The sequence below is a fragment of the Bufo bufo genome, chromosome 5 (assembly GCF_905171765.1).
Source record: "Bufo bufo chromosome 5, aBufBuf1.1, whole genome shotgun sequence".
NCBI classification, from domain to species: domain Eukaryota; kingdom Metazoa; phylum Chordata; class Amphibia; order Anura; family Bufonidae; genus Bufo; species Bufo bufo.
This window is the reverse complement of record NC_053393.1, coordinates 516,480,127-516,501,635: the sequence shown is the minus strand read 5'-3', so window position 1 is coordinate 516,501,635 and position 21,509 is coordinate 516,480,127. Positions and strand designations below refer to the sequence as shown.

Below are 21,509 nucleotides of genomic sequence, written 5' to 3'. Positions count from 1 at the left end.
GAGATGATCGTTCTCAGCAGCGCAGGAGGAGTCTCTCCCTCCCCCCTGTGCTGCTGCTGTCCCCGCCGCTGCCAATAAGAAGAGGCAGGAGGAGGAGGGGAGGGGCTGTGGCCACTGCGCCACCAATGAAGAAAACTGACCTGTTAATACAAATACAGGAGGCGGGTGCCGGAATCAAATAGCCGGCACCCGACCTCTGTGACAGGGAGCTGCGATCCGCTGCAGTTGAGTTAACCCTTCAGGTGCGGTACCTGAGGGGTTAACTGCCGCTGATCGCAGCTCCCTGTCACAAAGGTCGGGTGCCGGCTATTTGATTCCGGCACCCGCCTCCTGTATTTGTATAAGAAACGTTGGTGGCACAGTGCCCCCCCCCCCCCAGTATAATAAACGTTGGTGGCACAGTGCCCCCCCCCCCAGTATAATAAACGTTGGTGGCACAGTGCGCCACCCCCCCCCCCCCAGTATAATAAACGTTGGTGGCACAGTGCGCCCCCCCCCCCAGTATAATAAACGTTGGTGGCACAGTGCGCCCCCCCTCCCCCAGTATAATAAACGTTGGTGGCACAGTGGGAAGTGCCAATGAGGGTTAAAAATAATAAAAGAAAATTAACTCACCTCCTCCAGTTGATCAGGTAGCTGCCGGTCTCCTGTTCTTACTTCTTTCTAGTTTCTTCAGGACCTGTGGTGACGTCACTGAGCTCTACACATGGCCCATTACCATGGTGATGGATCATGTGATGAGCACAGTGATGTCACCACAGGTCCTGCGTCCTGAAGAAACTAGAAAGAAGTAAGAACAGGAGACGATCAATTGGAGGAGGTGAGTTAATTATTTTTTTATTTTTTAACCCTCATTGGCACTGCCCACTGCGCCACCAATGTTTATTATATTGAGGGGGGGCGCACTGCGCCACCAATGTTTATTATATTGGGGTGATGGGGGGGGCGCACTGCGCCACCAATGTTTATTATACTGGGGTGTTGGGGGGGCGCACTGCGCCACCAATGTTTATTATATTGGGGTGATGGGGGGGGCGCACTGCGCCACCAATGTTTATTATACTGGGGTGATGGGGGGGGCGCACTGCGCCACCAATGTTTATTATATTGAGGGGGGGCGCACTGCGCCACCAATGTTTATTATATTGGGGTGATGGGGGGGCGCACTGCGCCACCAATGTTTATTATATTGAGGGGGGGCGCACTGCGCCACCAATGTTTATTATATTGGGGTGATGGGGGGGGGCGCACTGCGCCACCAATGTTTATTATATTGAGGGGGGCGCACTGCACCACCAATGTTTATTATATTGGGGTGATGGGGGGGCGCACTGCGCCACCAATGTTTATTATATTGACCTTGTACTAAGCATTCTGTATTCAGAATGCTATTATTTTCCCTTATAACCATGTTATAAGGGAAAATAATACAGTGAATAGACTTTCATCCTAGGAACCATGCGTGAAAATCGCACTTGCTTGCGATTTTCACACAGCCCCATTAACTTCTATGGGGCCTGCGTTGCGCGAAAAACGCACAACAGAGCATGCTGCGATTTTCACGCAACGCACAAGTGATGTGTGAAAATCACCGCTCATGTGCACAGCCCCATAGAAGTGAATGGGTCCGGATTTAGTGCGGGTGCATTCCGGTATTTTGAATGCCGGATCCAGCACTAATACATTCCTATGGGGAAAAATGCCGGAGCCGGCATTCAGGCAAATCTTCATTTTTTTTCGCCGGAGATAAAACCGTAGCATGCTACGGTTTTATCTTTTGCCTGATCAGTCAAAATGACTGAACTGAAGACATCCTGATGCATCCTGAACGGATTACTCTCCATTCAGAATGCATGGGGATAAAACTGATCAGTTATTTTCCGGTATAGAGCCCCTGTGACGGAACTCAGTGCCGGAAATGAAAAACGCTAATGTGAAAGTACTTTAAAATATTAAGTTTAAATCCCCCCTTTCCCAATTTTACATATAAAATATATAAACAATAAATAAATAAACATATTACATAGCCTTTTTAGTCACCTTGTCACCCCAAAAAATAGCATAGGACTGTTCTATTATGGGCCGAATGTTTCATAAAATGCGAAATGCACACAGCTTTTTTTGTTGTTTTTTTTTTTTTGCACGGTATTGAGTATCACAATACTTTTTTATGGTGACGAAAGCGAATCAAAATTTTGGTTTCAAAACAACCCTACGCCGATCTGATCGGCGTAGCGTTGTCACGATACCAAAATTTTGATTCAGTTTCGATTTGGCAACTAAAAATTTGATTTGGCTCCTAAATTTTTCAGTTCAGGAGCCAATGGCTACTTGGAATTTTTTTTTAGTCTGGAGCACTGTTCTGTGTGCCCGGCGCCCGCTCCCCTCCCTCCTCTCGGGGGCGGCAGCCTGCGGCTGTCCTGCCTACATGTGTGCCGTGCGGCGCTCAGGCCAAAGGAGGCGTCACTGACTGTCAGTGGGGCCGCGGCGGAGGGAGGCGAGGAGGCGGAGCTGCTCTGTCTGCTATGACCTGTAAAAGCTGCCCCTCCAGGCTGGCAGCAGAAGAACACAGTCACAGAGTAACACTGAGGCACGACTTGTTGGAACTTGGCCGACCCTGCTGGACTCTAGTCTGGACTCTGGAGAAGACACCTTAAGGCAGAGCCAGCTGAGATTGGAGCCAGGACCAGACCGACCCCACTCCAGCCAGACCCCAGTGATATATCAGGTACCGACTTCAACATTGTCCCTCATCATGTCACCCCCCCGATGGTGCAGACTCCAACATTGTCCCCCATTAGGGAGCATAATGGATGGGGGCTGACGGCTGTCATGGGGGGCATGATGGCTGACATGGGAGTAATGATGGATGGGTGCTGACGGCTGACATGGGCATGATGGATGGGGTGCTGACGGCTGACATGGGCATGATGGATGGGGTGCTGACATGGGGGGCTGACGGCTGACATAAGGTCATGATGGCTGACATGGGGGGCATGATGGATGGGGGCTGACGGCTGACATGGACATGATGGATGGAGTGCTGACATGGGGGGCTGATGGCTGACGGCTGACATGGGGTGCTGACGGCTGACATAGGGGCATGACGGCTGACATGGGGGGCATGATGGATGGGGGCTGACAGCTGACATGGGCATGATGGATGGGGTGCTGACGGCTGACATGGGGGGCATGATGGCTGACATGGGGGGCTGATGGCTGACATGGGGGGTAATGATGGATGGGGGCTGACATGGGCATGATGGGGTGCTGATGGCTGACATGGGCATGATAGATGGGGTGCTGACGGCTGACATGGGCATGATGGATGGGGTGCTGACATTGGGTGCTGACGGCTGACATAAGGTCATGATGGCTGACATGGGGGGCATGATGGATGGGGGCTGACGGCTGACATGGACATGATGGATGGAGTGCTGACATGGGGGGCTGATGGCTGACGGCTGACATGGGGTGCTGACGGCTGACATAGGGGCATGACGGCTGACATGGGGGGCATGATGGATGGGGGCTGACAGCTGACATGGGCATGATGGATGGGGTGCTGACGGCTGACATGGGGGGCATGATGGCTGACATGGGGGGCTGATGGCTGACATGGGGGGTAATGATGGATGGGGGCTGACATGGGCATGATGGGGTGCTGACGGCTGACATGGGCATGATGGATGGGGTGCTGACGGCTGACATGGGCATGATGGATGGGGTGCTGACGGCTGACATGGGCATGATGGATGGGGTGCTGACGGCTGACATGGGCATGATAGATGGGGTGCTGACATGGGGGGCTGACGGCTGACATAGGGGCATGACGGCTGACATGGGGGCATGATGGATGGGGGCTGACATGGGCATGATGGATGGGGTGCTGACTGCTGATATAGGGGGCTGATCTGAGGTATGATTAACATTGGGGGTCTGATTGGTGGTCTGACCTGAGGTATAATGGAAAATATTGTTTCTGATTATACTCCTCTAAAACCTATGTGCATCTTATAGGGCGAAAAGTACAGTCCTCAAACCAGATCGAAGATATCAGGACCACACAGAGGAGAAGCCAGCTGCTGCAGACAGAACCAGGACCAGGTGAGCTGCGGGCGGGGCGGTGGGAGAAGGGGGTCACCGAGATGTAGCTTCGCTTGTGTTGCCAAAAAATCCTTGCACAGGCTCTGGTCACGTCCACGTGACAGGGCCGGTGCAAAGAGTCCCACAGTACCCGACCTATGTGGATACTTGCATGCACAATATTCTCAATAAAAACTTATTGAAACTAAAAACAGTGTACCATCCTATGTATTTTCGGTTTTAAAAATGTGGCTCTCAAAATAAATTTCAATCGTGGTTTTGGCGAGATTTGGCTCAGTTGAAAAAAAAGGTTGCCCACCACTGCCCTAGGGTCTTGGTTATGAACCTCTTTAAAGTGCCTCGAAAGTGAGTGTTTCAGGTATCCTTTTTTTATGTTGGACACATGTTCAGAAAGCCTCACTTTCAAAGCCCTCTTGGTTCTCCCAATATACTGTCTGGAGCAGGGGCATTGGACAAGATATACCACACTGATTGAGTTGCAGGTCAGGAAATGTTTGATCTCCCATGAGAAAGCATTTTGGGTTGAATCTACCTTTTTAATGTTTCTAGGGGCTTTTGTGACCTTACAGCCGGCACATTGGCTGCACCTGTAAAAATCCCTTCAGGCTCATCCAACTACTGGTTGTTGGGGATTTTCTCAATCTGTTCTTAACTGATGGGGCCACTTTTATCCCCAAATTGGATGCCCTTGTAAAGGTGATCTGAGGTCTTACCGGTATAAGTGAACCTAGTGTCTTATCTTGTAGTAAATGGTGCCAGTGTCTTTTTACTATCTCTTTAATTCCCCTATATTGTGTAGTAAAGGGAAGCACCATTCTAAATTGAGGCTCCTGTTGAGTTTTCTGGGCAGGTTTGTCTGTTAATAGAGAGTTCCTAGGTATTTTCTTCACATTTTCTAGAGCATCTTCTAACATCAAGCTTGGATATTGTTTTGCCATGAAATTAGTTTTCATGGCAAAAGCTTCTTTCTCAAATTGAGAATCTTCGGTACAGTTCCGTTTTAGTCTCCAAAACGTTCCGAATGGGACATTAAGTAACCAGCTAGGTAGATGGCATCTTGAATGTGAAATAAACGCATTCTTTGCTGATGGTTTCTGATATGTTTTACATATATATTTATTGTCCCTTTTGGCTATTGACAAATCTAAAAACTCAATCTCCACCGAACCAATATTAGTAGTAAACACAAGGTTAAAATCATTCCTATTCAGTGTAGAAATAAACGAACGCAATACATCCTCCTTTCCTTTCCAAATTAAAATCACGTCGTCTATATAACAAAGCCAGAGCACTAGGTCACCCCCCGATATGGGTCAATGGCTGTCTGCTCCCACTGAGCCAGGAACAGGTTTGCATAACTGGGGGCAAACCTGGTGCCCATGGCAGTCCCTCTGATTTGTAAATAAAAATTGTCCTCAAAAGAAAAATAATTATGCTGTAAAATATGTCTAATACCTTCTAAAATAAATTCAGTTTGTTCCAGCTTCATTGTCCTATCCTTCTGTAGTTGTGCTCTGATCGCATCTATCCCTTGTTCGTGGTTTATCACTGTATAAAGTGACTGGATATCTAGCGTTGCCATTATCCAGTCTGGTTCCACGGTTAGTCCTTCTAATATCTCAATAATCTGAGTCGTATCTCTTAAATAGGAGTTGTTGTAATGAGGCTGACAGCGTTTTTGTTAGGGTCTCCCTAATATCTGGAGCCAGGTGGGTGGCCACTTCAATGGCTAGAGATTTATAATCGATGTTAGGGGGAGCAGGAGGCACCGAAGGCTGCACCGATGACTCACCCCTTTCCTGTGTCTCCAGCACTGGCTCCAGTGAGGGAAGGCGTGCATCCGCCATCTTGCTCTGCGCTTCTCCTGCACTCTTGTTAGTAGTGAGGCTCTGACTACCGCTGCGCAGGAGATACCGATCCATGAAGAGAATATCGCGGTAGGTCTGGGGTCCCGGTCACTCGATTGTTATCCCCTCTGGTCACTATAGGGGAAATAAAAGCTGTTTGCAGGCGGGCGAGTGTCGGAGCTCCTTCACTCCGCTGCTCGCATCCCAGCGCCGGAACCGGAAGTCTCAATTTCATTTTTATTTATAAAAAAAAATAAAAAATTTACCAAAAAATAAAGTTATTACTTTACATTCCCCATATGTCTACTTCATGTTTGGATCATTTTGTGAATGCCATTTTATTTTTTTGGGGACGTTACAAGGCTTAGAAGTTTAGAAGCAAATCTTAAAATTTTTCTGAAAATTTCCAAAACCCACTTTTTTAAGGACCAGATCAGGTCTGAAGTCACTTTGTGAAGCTTACATAATATAAACCAATCAAAAATAACCCCATTTTAGAAACTACACCCCTCGAGGTATTCAAAACTGATTTTACAGACTTTGTTAACCCTTTAGGTGTTCCACAAGAATTAATGGAAAATGTAGATGAAATTTCTGAATTTCACTTTTTTGGCAGATTGCTAACAAAGCAAAGGTTAACAGCCAAACAAAACTCTATATTTATTGCCCTGATTCTGCAGTTTACAAAAACACCCCATATGTGGTCGTAAGGGAGCAGAAGGAAAGGAGCGCCATATAGTTTTTGGAGGGCAGATTTCACTGGGATAATTTTTTAAGCTGCCATGTCACATTTGAAGACCCCCCTGATGCACCCCTAAAGTAGAAACTCCAAAAAAGTGACCCCATTTTGGAAACTACAGGATTGGGTGGCAGTTTTATTGGTACTATTTTAGGGTACATATGATTTTTGGTTTCTCTATATTACACTTTTTGTGAGGCAAGGTAACAAAAATAGCTGTTTTGGCACTGTTTTTATTTTTTGTCATTTACAATGTTCATCTGAAAGGTTAGATCATGTGGTATTTTTATAGAGCAGGTTGTTACGGACGGGACAATACCAAATATGACTACATTTTTTGGTTGTTTGTTTTAGTTTTACATAATAAAGCATTTTAAAAAGAAATATTTTTTAGTGTCTCCATATTCTGAAAAGCCATATTTTTTTTTTGGCGACTATCTTGTGTAGGAGCTCATTCTTTTCGGTATGAGATGACGGTTTGATTGGTACTATTTAAGGGTGCATATGACTTTTTGATCGTGGTATTGCGCGTTTTGTGATGTAAGGTGACAAAAAATGGCTTTTTTGACACACTTTTATTTTTTTTAAGTTGTTCACCTGAGGGGTTAGGTCATGTGAAATTTTTATACAGCAGGTTATTACGGACGCGGCGATACATAATATGTTTACTTTTTTATTTATTTAAGTTTCACACAATAACAGCATTTTTGAAAAAAATCATGTTTTAGTGTCTCCATATTCTGAGAGCCATAGTTTTTTTTTTTTTTGGGAGATTCTCTTAGGTAGGATCTCATTTTTTGCAGGATAAGATGATGGTTTGATTGGTATGATTTTGGGGTGGGTATGAATTTTTGATCGCTTGCTATTACACTTTTTGTGATGTGAAAAAAAATGGCTTTTTTGACACATAGTAACATAGTAACATAGCACATAAGGCCGAAAAAAAGACATTTGTCCATCCAGTTCAGCCTGTCATCCTGCAAGTTGATCCAGAGGAAGGCAAAAAAAACCCTGTGAGGTAGAAGCCAATTTTCCCCACTTTAGGGGAATAAAAAATTCCTTCCCGACTCCAATCAGGCAATCAGAATAACTCCCTGGATCAACAACCCCTCTCTAGTAGCTATAGCCTGTAATATTATTACACTCCAGAAATACATCCAGGCCCCTCTTGAATTCCTTTATTGTACTCACCATCACCACCTCCTCAGGCAGAGAGTTCCATAGTCTCACTGCTCTTACCATAAAGAATCCTCTTCTATGTTTGTTTACAAAGCTTCTTTCCTCAAGACACAGAGGATGTCCCCTTGTCACAGTCCTGGCGATAAATAGATGATGGGAGAGATCTCTGTACTGACCCCTGATATATTTATACATAGTAATTAGATCTCCCCTCAGTCGTCTTTTTTCTAAAGTGAATAACCCTAATTTTGATAATCTTTCAGGGTACTGTAGTTGCCCCATTCCAGTTATTACTTTAGTTGCCCTGCTCTGGACCCTCTCCAGCTCTGCTATGTCTGCCTTGTTCACAGGAGCCCAGAACTGTACACAGTACTCCATGTGTGGTCTGACTAGCGATTTGTAAAGTGGTAGGACTATGTTCTTATCATGGGCATCTATGCCCCTTTTGATGCAACCCATTATCTTATTGGCCTTGGCAGCAGCCGCCTGACACTGGTTTTTGCAGCTTAGTTTGCTGTTTATTAACCACCTCCCGACCGCCTAACGCACGGATGCGTCCGGAAGGTGGTTGATTCATTCCTCCTGGACGCATCCGTGCGTCATCTCGCGAGACGCGAGATTTCCTGTGAACGCGCGCACACAGGCGCGCGCGCTCACAGGAACGGAAGGTAAGAGAGTTGATCTCCAGCCTGCCAGCGGCGATCGTTCGCTGGCAGGCTGGAGATGTGATTTTTTTAACCCCTAACAGGTATATTAGACGCTGTTTTGATAACAGCGTCTAATATACCTGCTACCTGGTCCTCTGGTGGTCCCCTTTGTTTGGATCGACCACCAGAGGACACAGGTAGCTCAGTAAAGTAGCACCAAGCACCACTACACTACACTACACCCCCCCCCGTCACTTATTAACCCCTTATTAGCACCTGATCACCCCATATAGACTCCCTGATCACCCCCCTGTCATTGATTACCCCCCTGTCATTGATCAACCCCCTGTAAAGCTCCATTCAGACGTCCGCATGATTTTTACGGATCCACTGATAGATGGATCGGATCCGCAAAACGCATCCGGACGTCTGAATGAAGCCTTACAGGGGCGTGATCAATGACTGTGGTTATCACCCCATATAGACTCCCTGATCACCCCCCTGTCATTGATTACACCCCTGTCATTGATTTCCCCCCTGTAAAGCTCCATTCAGACGTCCGCATGATTTTTACGGATCCACTGATAGATGGATCGGATCCGCAAAACGCATCCGGACGTCTGAATGAAGCCTTACAGGGGCGTGATCAATGACTGTGGTTATCACCCCATATAGACTCCCTGATCACCCCCCTGTCATTGATCACACCCCTGTCATTGATCACCCCCCTGTAAAGCTCCATTCAGACGTCCGCATGATTTTTACGGATGCACTGATAGATGGATCGGATCCGCAAAACGCATCCGGACGTCTGAATGAAGCCTTACAGGGGCATGATCAATGACTGTGGTGATCACCCCATATAGACTCCCTGATCACCCCCCTGTAAAGCTCCATTCAGATGTCCGCATGATTTTTACGGATGCACTGATAGATGGATCCGATCCGCAAAACGCATCCGGACGTCTGAATGAAGCCTTACAGGGGCATGATCAATGACTGTGGTGATCACCCCATATAGACTCCCTGATCACCCCCCTGTAAAGCTCCATTCAGATGTCCGCATGATTTTTACGGATGCACTAATAGATGGATCCGATCCGCAAAACGCATCCGGACGTCTGAATGAAGCCTTACAGGGGCGTGATCAATGACTGTGGTGATCACCCCATATAGACTCCCTGATCACCCCCCTGTCATTGATTACACCCCTGTAAAGCTCCATTCAGACGTCCGCATGATTTTTACGGATCCACTGATAGATGGATCGGATCCGCAAAACGCATCCGGACGTCTGAATGAAGCCTTACAGGGGCATGATCAATGACTGTGGTGATCACCCCATATAGACTCCCTGATCACCCCCCTGTCATTGATCACCCCCCCTGTCATTGATCACCCCCCCTGTCATTGATCACCCCCCCTGTCATTGATCACCCCCCCTGTCATTGATCACCCCCCCTGTCATTGATCACCCCCCTGTCATTGATCACCCCCCCTGTCATTGATCACCCCCCCTGTCATTGATCACCCCCCCTGTCATTGATCACCCCCCCTGTCATTGATCACCCCCCCTGTCATTGATCACCCCCCTGTCATTGATCACCCCTCTGTAAGGCTCCATTCAGACATTTTTTTGGCCCAAGTTAGCGGAATTATTTTTTTTTTTTCTTACAAAGTCTCATATTCCACTAACTTGTGTCAAAAAATAAAATCTCACATGAACTCATCATACCCCTCACGGAATCCAAATGCGTAAAATTTTTTAGACATTTATATTCCAGACTTCTTCTCACGCTTTAGGGCCCCTAGAATGCCAGGGCAGTATAAATACCCCACATGTGACCCCATTTCGGAAAGAAGACACCCCCAGGTATTCCGTGAGGGGCATATTGAGTCCATGAAAGATTGAAATTTTTGTCCCAAGTTAGCGGAACGGGAGACTTTGTGAGAAAAAAATTAAAAATATCAATTTCCGCTAACTTGTGCCAAAAATTTTTTTTTTCTATGAACTCGCCATGCCCCTCATTGAATACCTTGGGGTGTCTTCTTTCCAAAATGGGGTCACATGTGGGGTATTTATACTGCCCTGGCATTCTAGGGGCCCCAAAGCGTGAGAAGAAGTCTGGTATCCAAATGTCTAAAAATGCCCTCCTAAAAGGAATTTGGGCACCTTTGCGCATCTAGGCTGCAAAAAAGTGTCACACATCTGGTATCGCCGTACTCAGGAGAAGTTGGGGAATGTGTTTTGGGGTGTCATTTTACATATACCCATGCTGGGTGAGAGAAATATCTTGGTCAAATGCCAACTTTGTATAAAAAAATGGGAAAAGTTGTCTTTTGCCAAGATATTTCTCTCACCCAGCAAGGGTATATGTAAAATGACACCCCAAAACACATTCCCCAACTTCTCCTGAATACGGCGATACCACATGTGTGACACTTTTTTGCAGCCTAGGTGGGCAAAGGGGCCCATATTCCAAAGAGCACCTTTAGGATTTCACAGGTCATTTACCTACTTACCACACATTAGGGCCCCTGGAAAATGCCAGGGCAGTATAACTACCCCACAAGTGACCCCATTTTGGAAAGAAGACACCCCAAGGTATTCCGTGAGGGGCATGGCGAGTTCCTAGAATTTTTTATTTTTTGTCACAAGTTAGTGGAAAATGCTGATTTTTTTTTTTTTTTTTTTTTTTTTATACAAAGTCTCATATTCCACTAACTTGTGACAAAAAATAAAAACTTCCATGAACTCACTATGTCCATCAGCGAATACCTTGGGGTGTCTTCTTTCCAAAATGGGGTCACTTGTGGGGTAGTTATACTGCCCTGGCATTCTAGTGGCCCAAATGTGTGGTAAGGAGTTTGAAATCAAATTCTGTAATAAATGACCTGTGAAATCCGAAAGGTGCTCTTTGGAATATGGGCCCCTTTGCCCACCTAGGCTGCAAAAAAGTGTCACACATCTGGTATCTCCGTACTCAGGAGAAGGTGGGGAATGTGTTTTGGGGTGTCATTTTACATATACCCCTGCTGGGTGAGAGAAATATCTTGGCAAAAGACAACTTTTCCCATTTTTTTATACAAAGTTGGCATTTGACCAAGATATTTCTCTCACCCAGCATGGGTATATGTAAAAAGACACCCCAAAACACATTCCCCAACTTCTACTGAATACGGAGATACCAGATGTGTGACACTTTTTTGCAGCCTAGGTGGGCAAAGGGGCCCATATTCCAAAGAGCACCTTTCGGATTTCACAGGTCAATTTTTACAGAATTTGATTTCAAACTCCTTACCACACATTTGGGCCCCTAGAATGCCAGGGCAGTATAACTACCCCACAAGTGACCCCATTTTGGAAAGAAGAGACCCCAAGGTATTCGCTGATGGGCATAGTGAGTTCATGGAAGTTTTTATTTTTTGTCACAAGTTAGTGGAATATGAGACTTTGTATGAAAAAAAAAAAAAAAAAAAAAAAATCATCATTTTCCACTAACTTGTGACAAAAAATAAAAAATTCTAGGAACTCGCCATGCCCCTTACGGAATACCTTGGGGTGTCTTCTTTCCAAAATGGGGTCACTTGTGGGGTAGTTATACTGCCCTGGCATTCTAGGGGCCCAAATGTGTGGTAAGGAGTTTGAAATCAAATTCAGTAAAAAATGACGAGTGAAATCCGAAAGGTGCTCTTTGGAATATGGGCCCCTTTGCCCACCTAGGCTGCAAAAAAGTGTCACACATCTGGTATCTCCGTACTCAGGAGAAGGTGGGGAATGTGTTTTGGGGTGTCATTTTATATATACCCATGCTGGGTGAGAGAAATATCTTGGCAAAAGACAACTTTTCCCATTTTTTTATACAAAGTTGTCATTTGACCAAGATATTTATCTCACCCAGCATGGGTATATGTAAAAAGACACCCCAAAACACATTCCTCAACTTCTCCTGAGTACGGCAATACCAGATGTGTGACACTTTTTTGCAGCCTAGGTGGGCAAAGGGGCCCATATTCCAAAGAGCACCTTTCGGATTTCACAGGTCATTTTTTACTGAATTTGATTTCAAACTCCTTACCACACATTTGGGCCCCTAGAATGCCAGGGCAGTATAACTACCCCACAAGTGACCCCATTTTGGAAAGAAGAGACCCCAAGGTATTTCGTGATGGGCATAGTGAGTTCATAGAACTTTTTATTTTTTGTCACAAGTTAGTGGAATATGAGACTTTGTAAGAAAAAAAAAAAAAAAAAAAAAAATCATCATTTTCCGCTAACTTGTGACAAAAAATAAAAAGTTCTATGAACTCACTATGCCCATCAGCGAATACCTTAGGGTGTGTACTTTCAGAAATGGGGTCATTTGTGGGGTGTTTGTACTGTCTGGGCATTGTAGAACCTCAGGAAACATGACAGGTGCTCAGAAAGTCAGAGCTGCTTCAAAAAGCGGAAATTCACATTTTTGTACCATAGTTTGTAAACGCTATAACTTTTACCCAAACCATTTTTTTTCTACCCAAACATTTTTTTTTTATCAAAGACATGTAGAACTATAAATTTAGAGCAAAATTTCTATATGGATGTCGTTTTTTTTTGCAAAATTTTACAACTGAAAGTGAAAAATGTCATTTTTTTTGCAAAAAAATCGTTAAATTTCGATTAATAACAAAAAAAGTAAAAATGTCAGCAGCAATGAAATACCACCAAATGAAAGCTCTATTAGTGAGAAGAAAAGGAGGTAAAATTCATTTGGGTGGTAAGTTGCATGACCGAGCAATAAACGGTGAAAGTAGTGTAGGTCAGAAGTGTAAAAAGTGGCCTGGTCTTTCAGGGTGTTTAAGCACTGGGGGCTGAGGTGGTTAAAATTCCTAGATCCTTTTCCATGTCAGTGTTACCGAGTGTTTTACCATTTAGTATGTACGGGTGACTTGCAATATTCCTTCCCATGTGCATAACTTTACATTTGTCAGTGTTAAACCTCATCTGCCACTTATCTTCCCAAGCCTCCAATCTATCCAGATCCCTCTGCAGCAGTATACTGTCCTCTTCAGTGTTAATTACTTTACACAGTTTAGTGTCATCTGCGAAAATTGATATTTTACTATGCAAGCCTTCTACAAGATCGTTAATAAATATATTTCACGCTGGACAGGATACAAGATACAACAGAAATCCACAAACAAGTGTCTAGGCCAGAAGCTGGGGATAAAGGTCACCTCCTAACAAATCCCTACCAACTCTCCCTAGACTTCTGTGCCCACGTTCAGACCCTAGAGGTGGGAATAAACGTGCCCCCGTGCCTAAGGCTGAAGATTCCCTAAAATCCCTAAGATGGTGACAGGGGGAAAGAGACAGTTTGTTTCCTCAGACCTGGAGGAGGCAGGCGTCTCTCTAACAGCCTAGACAGAACACACACAAGAAAACAAAACCAACTTATCTTGTCACAGAGCAGATACAGCAAATCCTTCCTTCCTTCCACTGAGCAAGATAGAAGCTATAACCCGCACAGGACACTGGGAAGGGGCGTAATTTAAACTCATACAAACGACCCCACCCAGTGCACCTGAAGGGAGGCGGATACAGCTCAACTCCAAAACAAAAACAAAAAACTACACACATGCTGCTAACCTGGCAGACCTCCGCACATAACCTGAGCAGGGCATGACAATATATTGAAGAGAACACTGTTTTCATTTTTATTTGACACCGTTTTTATTTTTATTTTTTTACTGTGTTCACCTGAGGGGTTATGTCATGTGGTATTTTTATAGAGCAGGTTGTTATGGATGCGGCAATACCTAATATGTATACTTTTTATTTATTTATTTAAGTTTTACACAATAACAGCATTTTTGAAACCCCAAAAATGTTTTAGTGTCTCCAAAGTTTTTTTTGCGATTGTCTTAGGTAGGAGCTCATTTTTTGTGGGATGAGGTTACGGTTAGATTGGTACTATTTTGAGGGGTATACGCCTTTTTGATCGCTTGGTGTTGCACTTTTAGTGATGCAAGGTGACAAAAAAATGGTTTATTTAGCACAGTTTTTATTTTATTTTTTTGACGGTGTTATGGATGCAGTGATACCTAATATGTCTAATTTTCTTTTTTTCCCAATTTTTCTTTACTTTATTTTGGGAACAGGACGCATTTTATTATATTTTTTTTACTTGAAACGTTAAATTTTTTGGGGGGGAAACGTTATTTTTTTTAAAAAATTTCACTTTATTTTTTGTCCCACTCTGGGACTTCAACTTTTGGGGATCTGATCCCCTTTACAATGCATTACAATACTTCTGTATTGTGATGCATTGGCTGTAAGTGTATTACACACTGTAATACACTTACAGCTTCCTGCCTGTAAGACCCAGACGGCTGGATATCACAGACTCTCCCAGAAGGCAGCCACGATACCTAAGGAAGGCATCGGGCTGCCTTTCCTGCCATCGGGTCCCTGTCACAGCAGCACGGGGACCCGATGGCCACCCCGCACATGTCTGAAGCCCGCACGTGCCGCTGTCAGCGCTGACCGCGGCCGTGCAGGGGTTAATGCGCCGGCATCAGTGATTTCACCGATGCCTGCGCATACAGCAGGGGTCCGGCTATCAGTGACTGCCGGACCCCTGCCGCTGATCAGGTGGGTGCAGCTCCTGCACTCACCCGATCACCATGACGTATATGTACTTCTCTGGTCCTTAAGTCACGTCCATAGATGACGTACATGTACGTCATGGGTCCTTAAAGGGTTAAACAGATGGTCTGCGTGGGTTGGCTGATATTGATGACCTATCCTGAGCATATGGTAGGTCATCAGTAGTAGAAAGTGGACAAACCTTTAAGTGTGCTCAGCACGCCCGCTGTCTTGGGGTCATGTTTGACTCAGATCTTTCCTTTGTTCCCCATATTCAATCACTTGCACACTCTTGTTGTCTGCACCTTAAGAACATCTCCAGAATCTGCCTTTTTCTCACACTGGAAAAAGCCAAAACACTTGTGGTTGCTTTGATTCATTCTTGTCTTGACTACTGTAACTTATTACTAATCGGTCTTCCCCTCACTTAAAGGGGTTTTCTAGGTTCAGCTGAACCCGGGCATGTCCCTACCTTTATCACTCCGGCCCCTCTGATATGAGCATCGGAGCATTTTATACTCAAATGCTCTCCTTTGCCCTGTGCTGAATCGCTCAGGGCAAAGGCATTTTTAGAATATCTGGTGGCATACCAGGCTCTCTATAGGGACTGCTGGGCGGAGGCTTCCGCCCAGCAGTGAGCCCGGTGATGTCACCGGCACTAATGGGCAGGCTTTAAAGCCTCCCCAAGCCTATAAAACAGCTAGGGCAGCATTAAAGCCTGCCCATCAGTGCCGGTGACATCACTAGCAAAACTGCTGGGCAGAAGCCTCCACCTAGTAGTGTAAAATCATTTAAATAAAAAGTCCTTGCCCTACGCTATACAGCGCAGGGCAAGAGAGAGCATCAGAGCATGACGAGGGGGGTGACGAAAGGGAGGCTGGTCCCCGTCCCCGCCTGCATTTGGCTGCTCCCCACACCCCCCGCGCCGGATCTTTTCATCCGCACACAGGGAGAAGCAGCAGTGGCGGTGCGGGTACCAGGAGCGGCGCAGGATGCGGGGAGCCAGGTAAGTAGAATCAGTGTGAGGGGCCCGGCATATAGGGGGGCATTTTATAGTCTTGTATAACCCCTTTAAAAACATATCTATTCGGGCAGACCTACTGTATCATGTTCAGTAAACTGACTCTCTGAATTGATCACCTTCTTCGGACAGTAATCCCCACACTCAATGCACTGGCTCATGCAGCTTGCCCTGCACAACTCTCTTTAGTACATAGGTGGCTGGACCGCTTTGTAAGCTAAAATTGACTCTGATAACCCTGATAAGTCATTGAAATACATTGAAAGAGTTAGTTTAACCTTTGTGCCATTTTTTTACTTAACGCGTTAACCAGGGGCGTAACTACCATAGTGGCAGAGAATGTGACTGCTATGGGGCCCAGGGCAAGAGGGAGCCAAGTCTTAGTTAAGATTATCTCCTCTTCTACTGGAGGTGAAAACTTGGTCAGGACTCTACTCTCTAAAGGAACAACTTTTAGCAAATGACGCAGTGGAAAAATGTCCCAAGGATCATTGAAAAGGGTTTAGGCAGAAACTCTTCTGTCCTGTGTGGGGGGCCTGGTTTGATACTTGCTATGGGGCCCTTACTTCTCTATGTTCGCCACTGGCGGTAACCATCAAGTTTAGCTCGGCTGAATCTGCTTCTGGCTTTTGTCTCTCTCAGCTCCCTCTATACATGTGCCGCAAGTCTCCGGCCCTTCCTGCCTTTTTCTTTTTAGCAGTACTTTATTAACAACATAACACTGTGTCTGGAAACAGTCAACCACATAATGTAGTTGTTGCAATACATAGAATAATAAGCATTATTCCAACACCCCCACTCAACAACTACTTATCTGGTTAGTCCTATAGCTAGCTTGAGTTTTTCCAAACTTGTAGAGTTACTTTCAGATATCGAAGAACTGTCTTAACAGCGTTCCGCTCTCTTTGACGTGTGTTGCTTTTGTATCGCCCTCATTCCCTCATAGATTGTAAGCTCTTGCGAGCAGGGCCCTCACTCCTAGTGTCATTTTGTGATGTCGTTTGATTTGTACATGAACCTTCTGAATTGTAAAGCGCTGAGGAATATTGTAGCGCTATATAAATAAAGATGATTAAAATTGTTAAGATTATTATTCACACTTAGCAGATTTTGTTACATGCATTTCTGCCACTGAATATCAGTTTCATTTAATTTGTTGGATTTGTATGGATTTCTGTAAGTTTCAGTTTGTGAATGAGACCGCCAGAGACAGCCTGAAACAAACAGATAAAAAGCAGCTGAATGCTGCCTGCATATGAAGCCAGGTGTGCGCATTTTCTGCAGAAATGCATTTGCAGAATCTGCACAAAAATTCTGCAATAAAGCATATTGCAAATTTCCATTCACATGCATTGTACTGCAGATTTTGCCACATATGCGCATATACTCACAAGGAGCTAATCTGATCTGCACTATTTTATTGCATTTGACATACATTAAAATGTGTCATTTATTTATGAATTTACTCTTTTTAAGACTGAGTGCGTGGCTTTGCAAGTTGGAAGCGTATTGGACGCTGGAACCTGGATCGATCAGGAATGTAGTTTGAACAGAGGATACATCTGCCAAAAATATAAGGGTAAGTTCAGACATGGCGGAAACATTTTCTTCCTGTGCTCTAATCAGTGGTGCCTGGATATGATTGTATCCTTTGTAACGCCTATCAGTTCCCCTCTGACCAAAAGCCATATAACATAGTAGCCCATTATTTTGTGGGTGCAATAATAATGGCTAGTTGCAGTTTAGCACATGTCTCAGTATTTTTTTATGTATAGATTCCACTCTAATTCTACTCGTTAGGCCAGGTTCACATCACCGAAGAACAGATAAATAAAGAGATAAATGGATCCTGTATTTTAAGCATCCAGTATGCTCATTTAGCATTGGCATTTTAGCCATTTCCATTATTTTGCATTCAGAAATTTTTTTCCTCGTCTAAAATAACGGATCTCAGGTGGAAATGGCTAAAACAGATGCCGAAAATGCATAAATTATAAATCTCCCCCAATTTGTTTGTCCCGTCGATGGTCATGCAATGCTCTCTACTCTTGCGTATAGACCACCAGTCAGCAGCTACTTGTCCTATCATATCATATTTTTTTAGTTTTAGATTTATAACCTATAGCTTGTTGACTTCTGTTACCATATTTATTTCTACTTCCTTTCTTCAGATCCAAGTCTACCGGTTATCCCCACCACTCCTCCTGTCCATAACCACTTTAAATATGGAGACACCCGCTACAAGTTTGATAAAACCAAGAGAACATGGGATCATGCCCGTCAGGAGTGCCTGAAGGATAATTCACAGCTGGCCAGCATCTTAGACGAGTACACCACATCTTTCCTTAAGCTCCGCTTGGTTAAACTTAAGAAGCCCTTTTGGATCGGCCTATTCAGTAGTAATGAGGTGGGAGTCATGTATTTTTATTTATTGCAATTTAAAAAAAAAAGTAAAAACTAGATAGAAAGATCCAGAAAAAAGTGGACAAATGCTCTAAGCTGTGGCCAGTAAGGCACAGCAATACAAAATCCTACGTACCCATTAGAAAATTAAAAATAGGTGCAAACTCTGCCTAACTTCCTCCAATAATAGTGTGACATATGCAGATTTTTTATATGGTCCTAACTTTGAGTGGTCCTATACTTCCTGCATGTGAGAGCAAAAAAACAATAATAATTAGAGAGCTACAGAAGCTCCCACTTGTGCCAGACACACATGCCCTCCATACCACTGCAAGCCAAAAATATCTATGTATTTTCCATCACACTTGTCATATAAGGGACAGTGGATGTCATAGATGGGACTCCCCAACTTAGGACTCCCCTCTATGATCTACAGCAGAGAGATCAGAGAGATGTGTGTGTCAGCCCTCGCTCTGGATCACTCAGGCCGTCCATGCATTATCAGGACAGCTGTTCAACTAGAAGGCCATCATGTAATACTACATTTGACGTGTAGGGCTTTATTTTTTAACATCTGCACCTACGTAATTGTAATATTTTTTGAGAGTATAACAAAAATTATAAAAATCATCTCTCACCACAGTCTGGCTCATCATACAGTTATACTATAATTTTATTTTTTATTTCATAATACGAAGAGTAATGTTTCCATGTATACAATTCTAATGCTTTCAGACCAAAAATACATATAAGTGGGTTGATAACTGGAGAGTACGCTACACAAAATGGGCCGCTGAGGAGCCACGTAAAAATACTTCCTGTGTATATGCGGATACTGATGGAGAATGGAAGACGTCGGCTTGTAATGAGAGTTATGCTTCCATCTGCAAAGAAACAAATGGTAAGCTGATCATTTGCAAGGTATTTAATATCCTAAATAGTCACGTAATGAAGTGCCATATATCAGTATATAAATTTTTGATCTAAATAGGAAAAATATTTTGTGCCGATCATTTTTACAATGCATCCTTATAGAGGTTGGCTCTCCATATTGAGTTACAGAGGTTATTCCGTTTGTACGTAATTTCAGAACTGCCTTACACTAATATGTAAGTGCCCATGAGTGCTGAATTGTAACCAAGACACAACATGCACAGCTTTCCCAGAACAACTGCTGTGTCTTCCTGTACCATTACTACACATTAGTGTGGACCAGTTTAGAATTTTCTGTTAAAAATGAACAATCCCTTTACATTGTAAAATTCTGGATTCCTGTTGTCAATGTTATTGCACTATATAATGCACAGCCAGCTTATTCTGAGCAAATTTATGACTTTCTATCTTTGAAAAGTTTTGGAAGGAAAAAAAACACACACACTAACCTTTTGACTGTCTGGTTTAGCTCTGTTTTTATGTCTGAAGACTTGATTATGTCTGAAAAAGCTGCTTAGTCATTCTCTGAAACTTTTTACAAGTCTATGACAAACAGAAATTGTAACATTGTTTCTGTGTAGGCTGTTATTCTCCAAACCACCCCTCCCACTAGAAGGTTCTAGTTTAGCTAAAAAGAGAACAGTTAGCTCCCAGGCAGCCAGCTGGACAAGTGAGCCACAGACCCTGGGCCACCAGTCCTTTGACTAGGAAGCCAGGACAGTGAGCTCAGGGCTTTCCGCAGAATGAAACCTTCTTTGGCAAGGGAGGAGACTGGAGAAGCCAGCCCTATGCCTCGCCTGTATTGTTTTGCACTTGAGTTCCTCCAGTAAAAAGCAGACTGGCTTACTACAAACCTTGACTCTCTGGACCTATTGTCTGTTGGGGTACATCACGCCTTACTAAGGCTTCTGGAGAGCACCAACATGTGGTGATACCTCGATGGTGTCCGGGTGACTCAGCGTAACGTTGAGGCCACCCCAGACCAAGCCCCTACACCTAGACTAAAGTCAGCCAAGCCTGCCTATTTCATCAGGACCCTCTAATGTGTATGAGAGTTTCCTCCAGCATTTGCATGGCCGAACCAAGTGTGCAGGTGTTTGGAAAGATTGGGTATTGATGCTCTCAAAAAGAGAAATAATGTAAAATATTGTAGTTTTATACCTTTTAATGGCTAACTAAAATAAATGATGTTATCAGGCAAGCTTTCGAGACTCTCAGGTCTCTTCTTCAGGCCAGAAAGAAGAGACAAGAGTCCTGAAAGCTTGCCTTATAACATAATTTATTTTAGTTAGCCATTAAAAGGTATCAAACTACAATAATTTATATGGTTTCTCTTTGTGAGAGCATCAAGACCCGATCTTTCCAAACACCTGCACACCTGGTTCAGCCATGCAAATGTTGGAGGAAAGTCTCATACACATTCGATGGTCTGCGGGTCCTAATGAAATAGGCAGGCTTGGCTGACTTTAGTTTAGATTAATAAATCAGGTGAATATCTGAAATTGGCTATAGCCATATTTTAAATCAGTAGATGGGAAAGTTGAAGATGGAGAATCACGTGACCCCAGCTGGTATATGTGTAAATACATACCTGTGGCATTTGCTGCCAAAAAGCATTTTTTATCTATAAAAAAAATCCACCAGATCAGTGTGTTTACAGGCTGTTTGTTACCACCAGCCATCTGTTTTCCCTGTAGCCATATAGGTCACTGTCAGTTTGACAATGCTGTCTTGGCATTAAAGGGCATCTGTCATCCCATGAAAAAGGCTGACCTGGCAGCTGAAGGCATCTTGGTTGGTCCCATGTTCATATGTGCCCACATTGCTGAGAAAATATATATGCAAAAGAGCCTCTAGAAACGATGGAGGCGTTGCCATTATACCTAGAGGCTCTGCTCTGTCTGCAACTGCCGCGCCTTTTCCACTTTGACAGGACCAGGCAGTGAAAACATCATAACACCTGGCCCTGTTGATCAAAGTAGAGAGGGTGCAGCAGTTGCAGAGG

The 21,509-nt window shown here is 44.2% G+C and overlaps 1 protein-coding gene across 1 annotated transcript in view; it reads left to right on the top strand.

The window, feature by feature from the left end:
* LOC121002869 (macrophage mannose receptor 1-like) overlaps positions 1-21,509 on the top strand; it is a 300,143-nt gene that overhangs the window by 242,544 nt on the left and 36,090 nt on the right. The window contains exons 19-21 of the mRNA XM_040434498.1: positions 17,645-17,747; positions 18,340-18,575; positions 19,307-19,472. Coding sequence (XP_040290432.1) covers positions 17,645-17,747; positions 18,340-18,575; positions 19,307-19,472 — 505 coding nt within the window. The remainder of the gene's footprint in view (positions 1-17,644; positions 17,748-18,339; positions 18,576-19,306; positions 19,473-21,509) is intronic.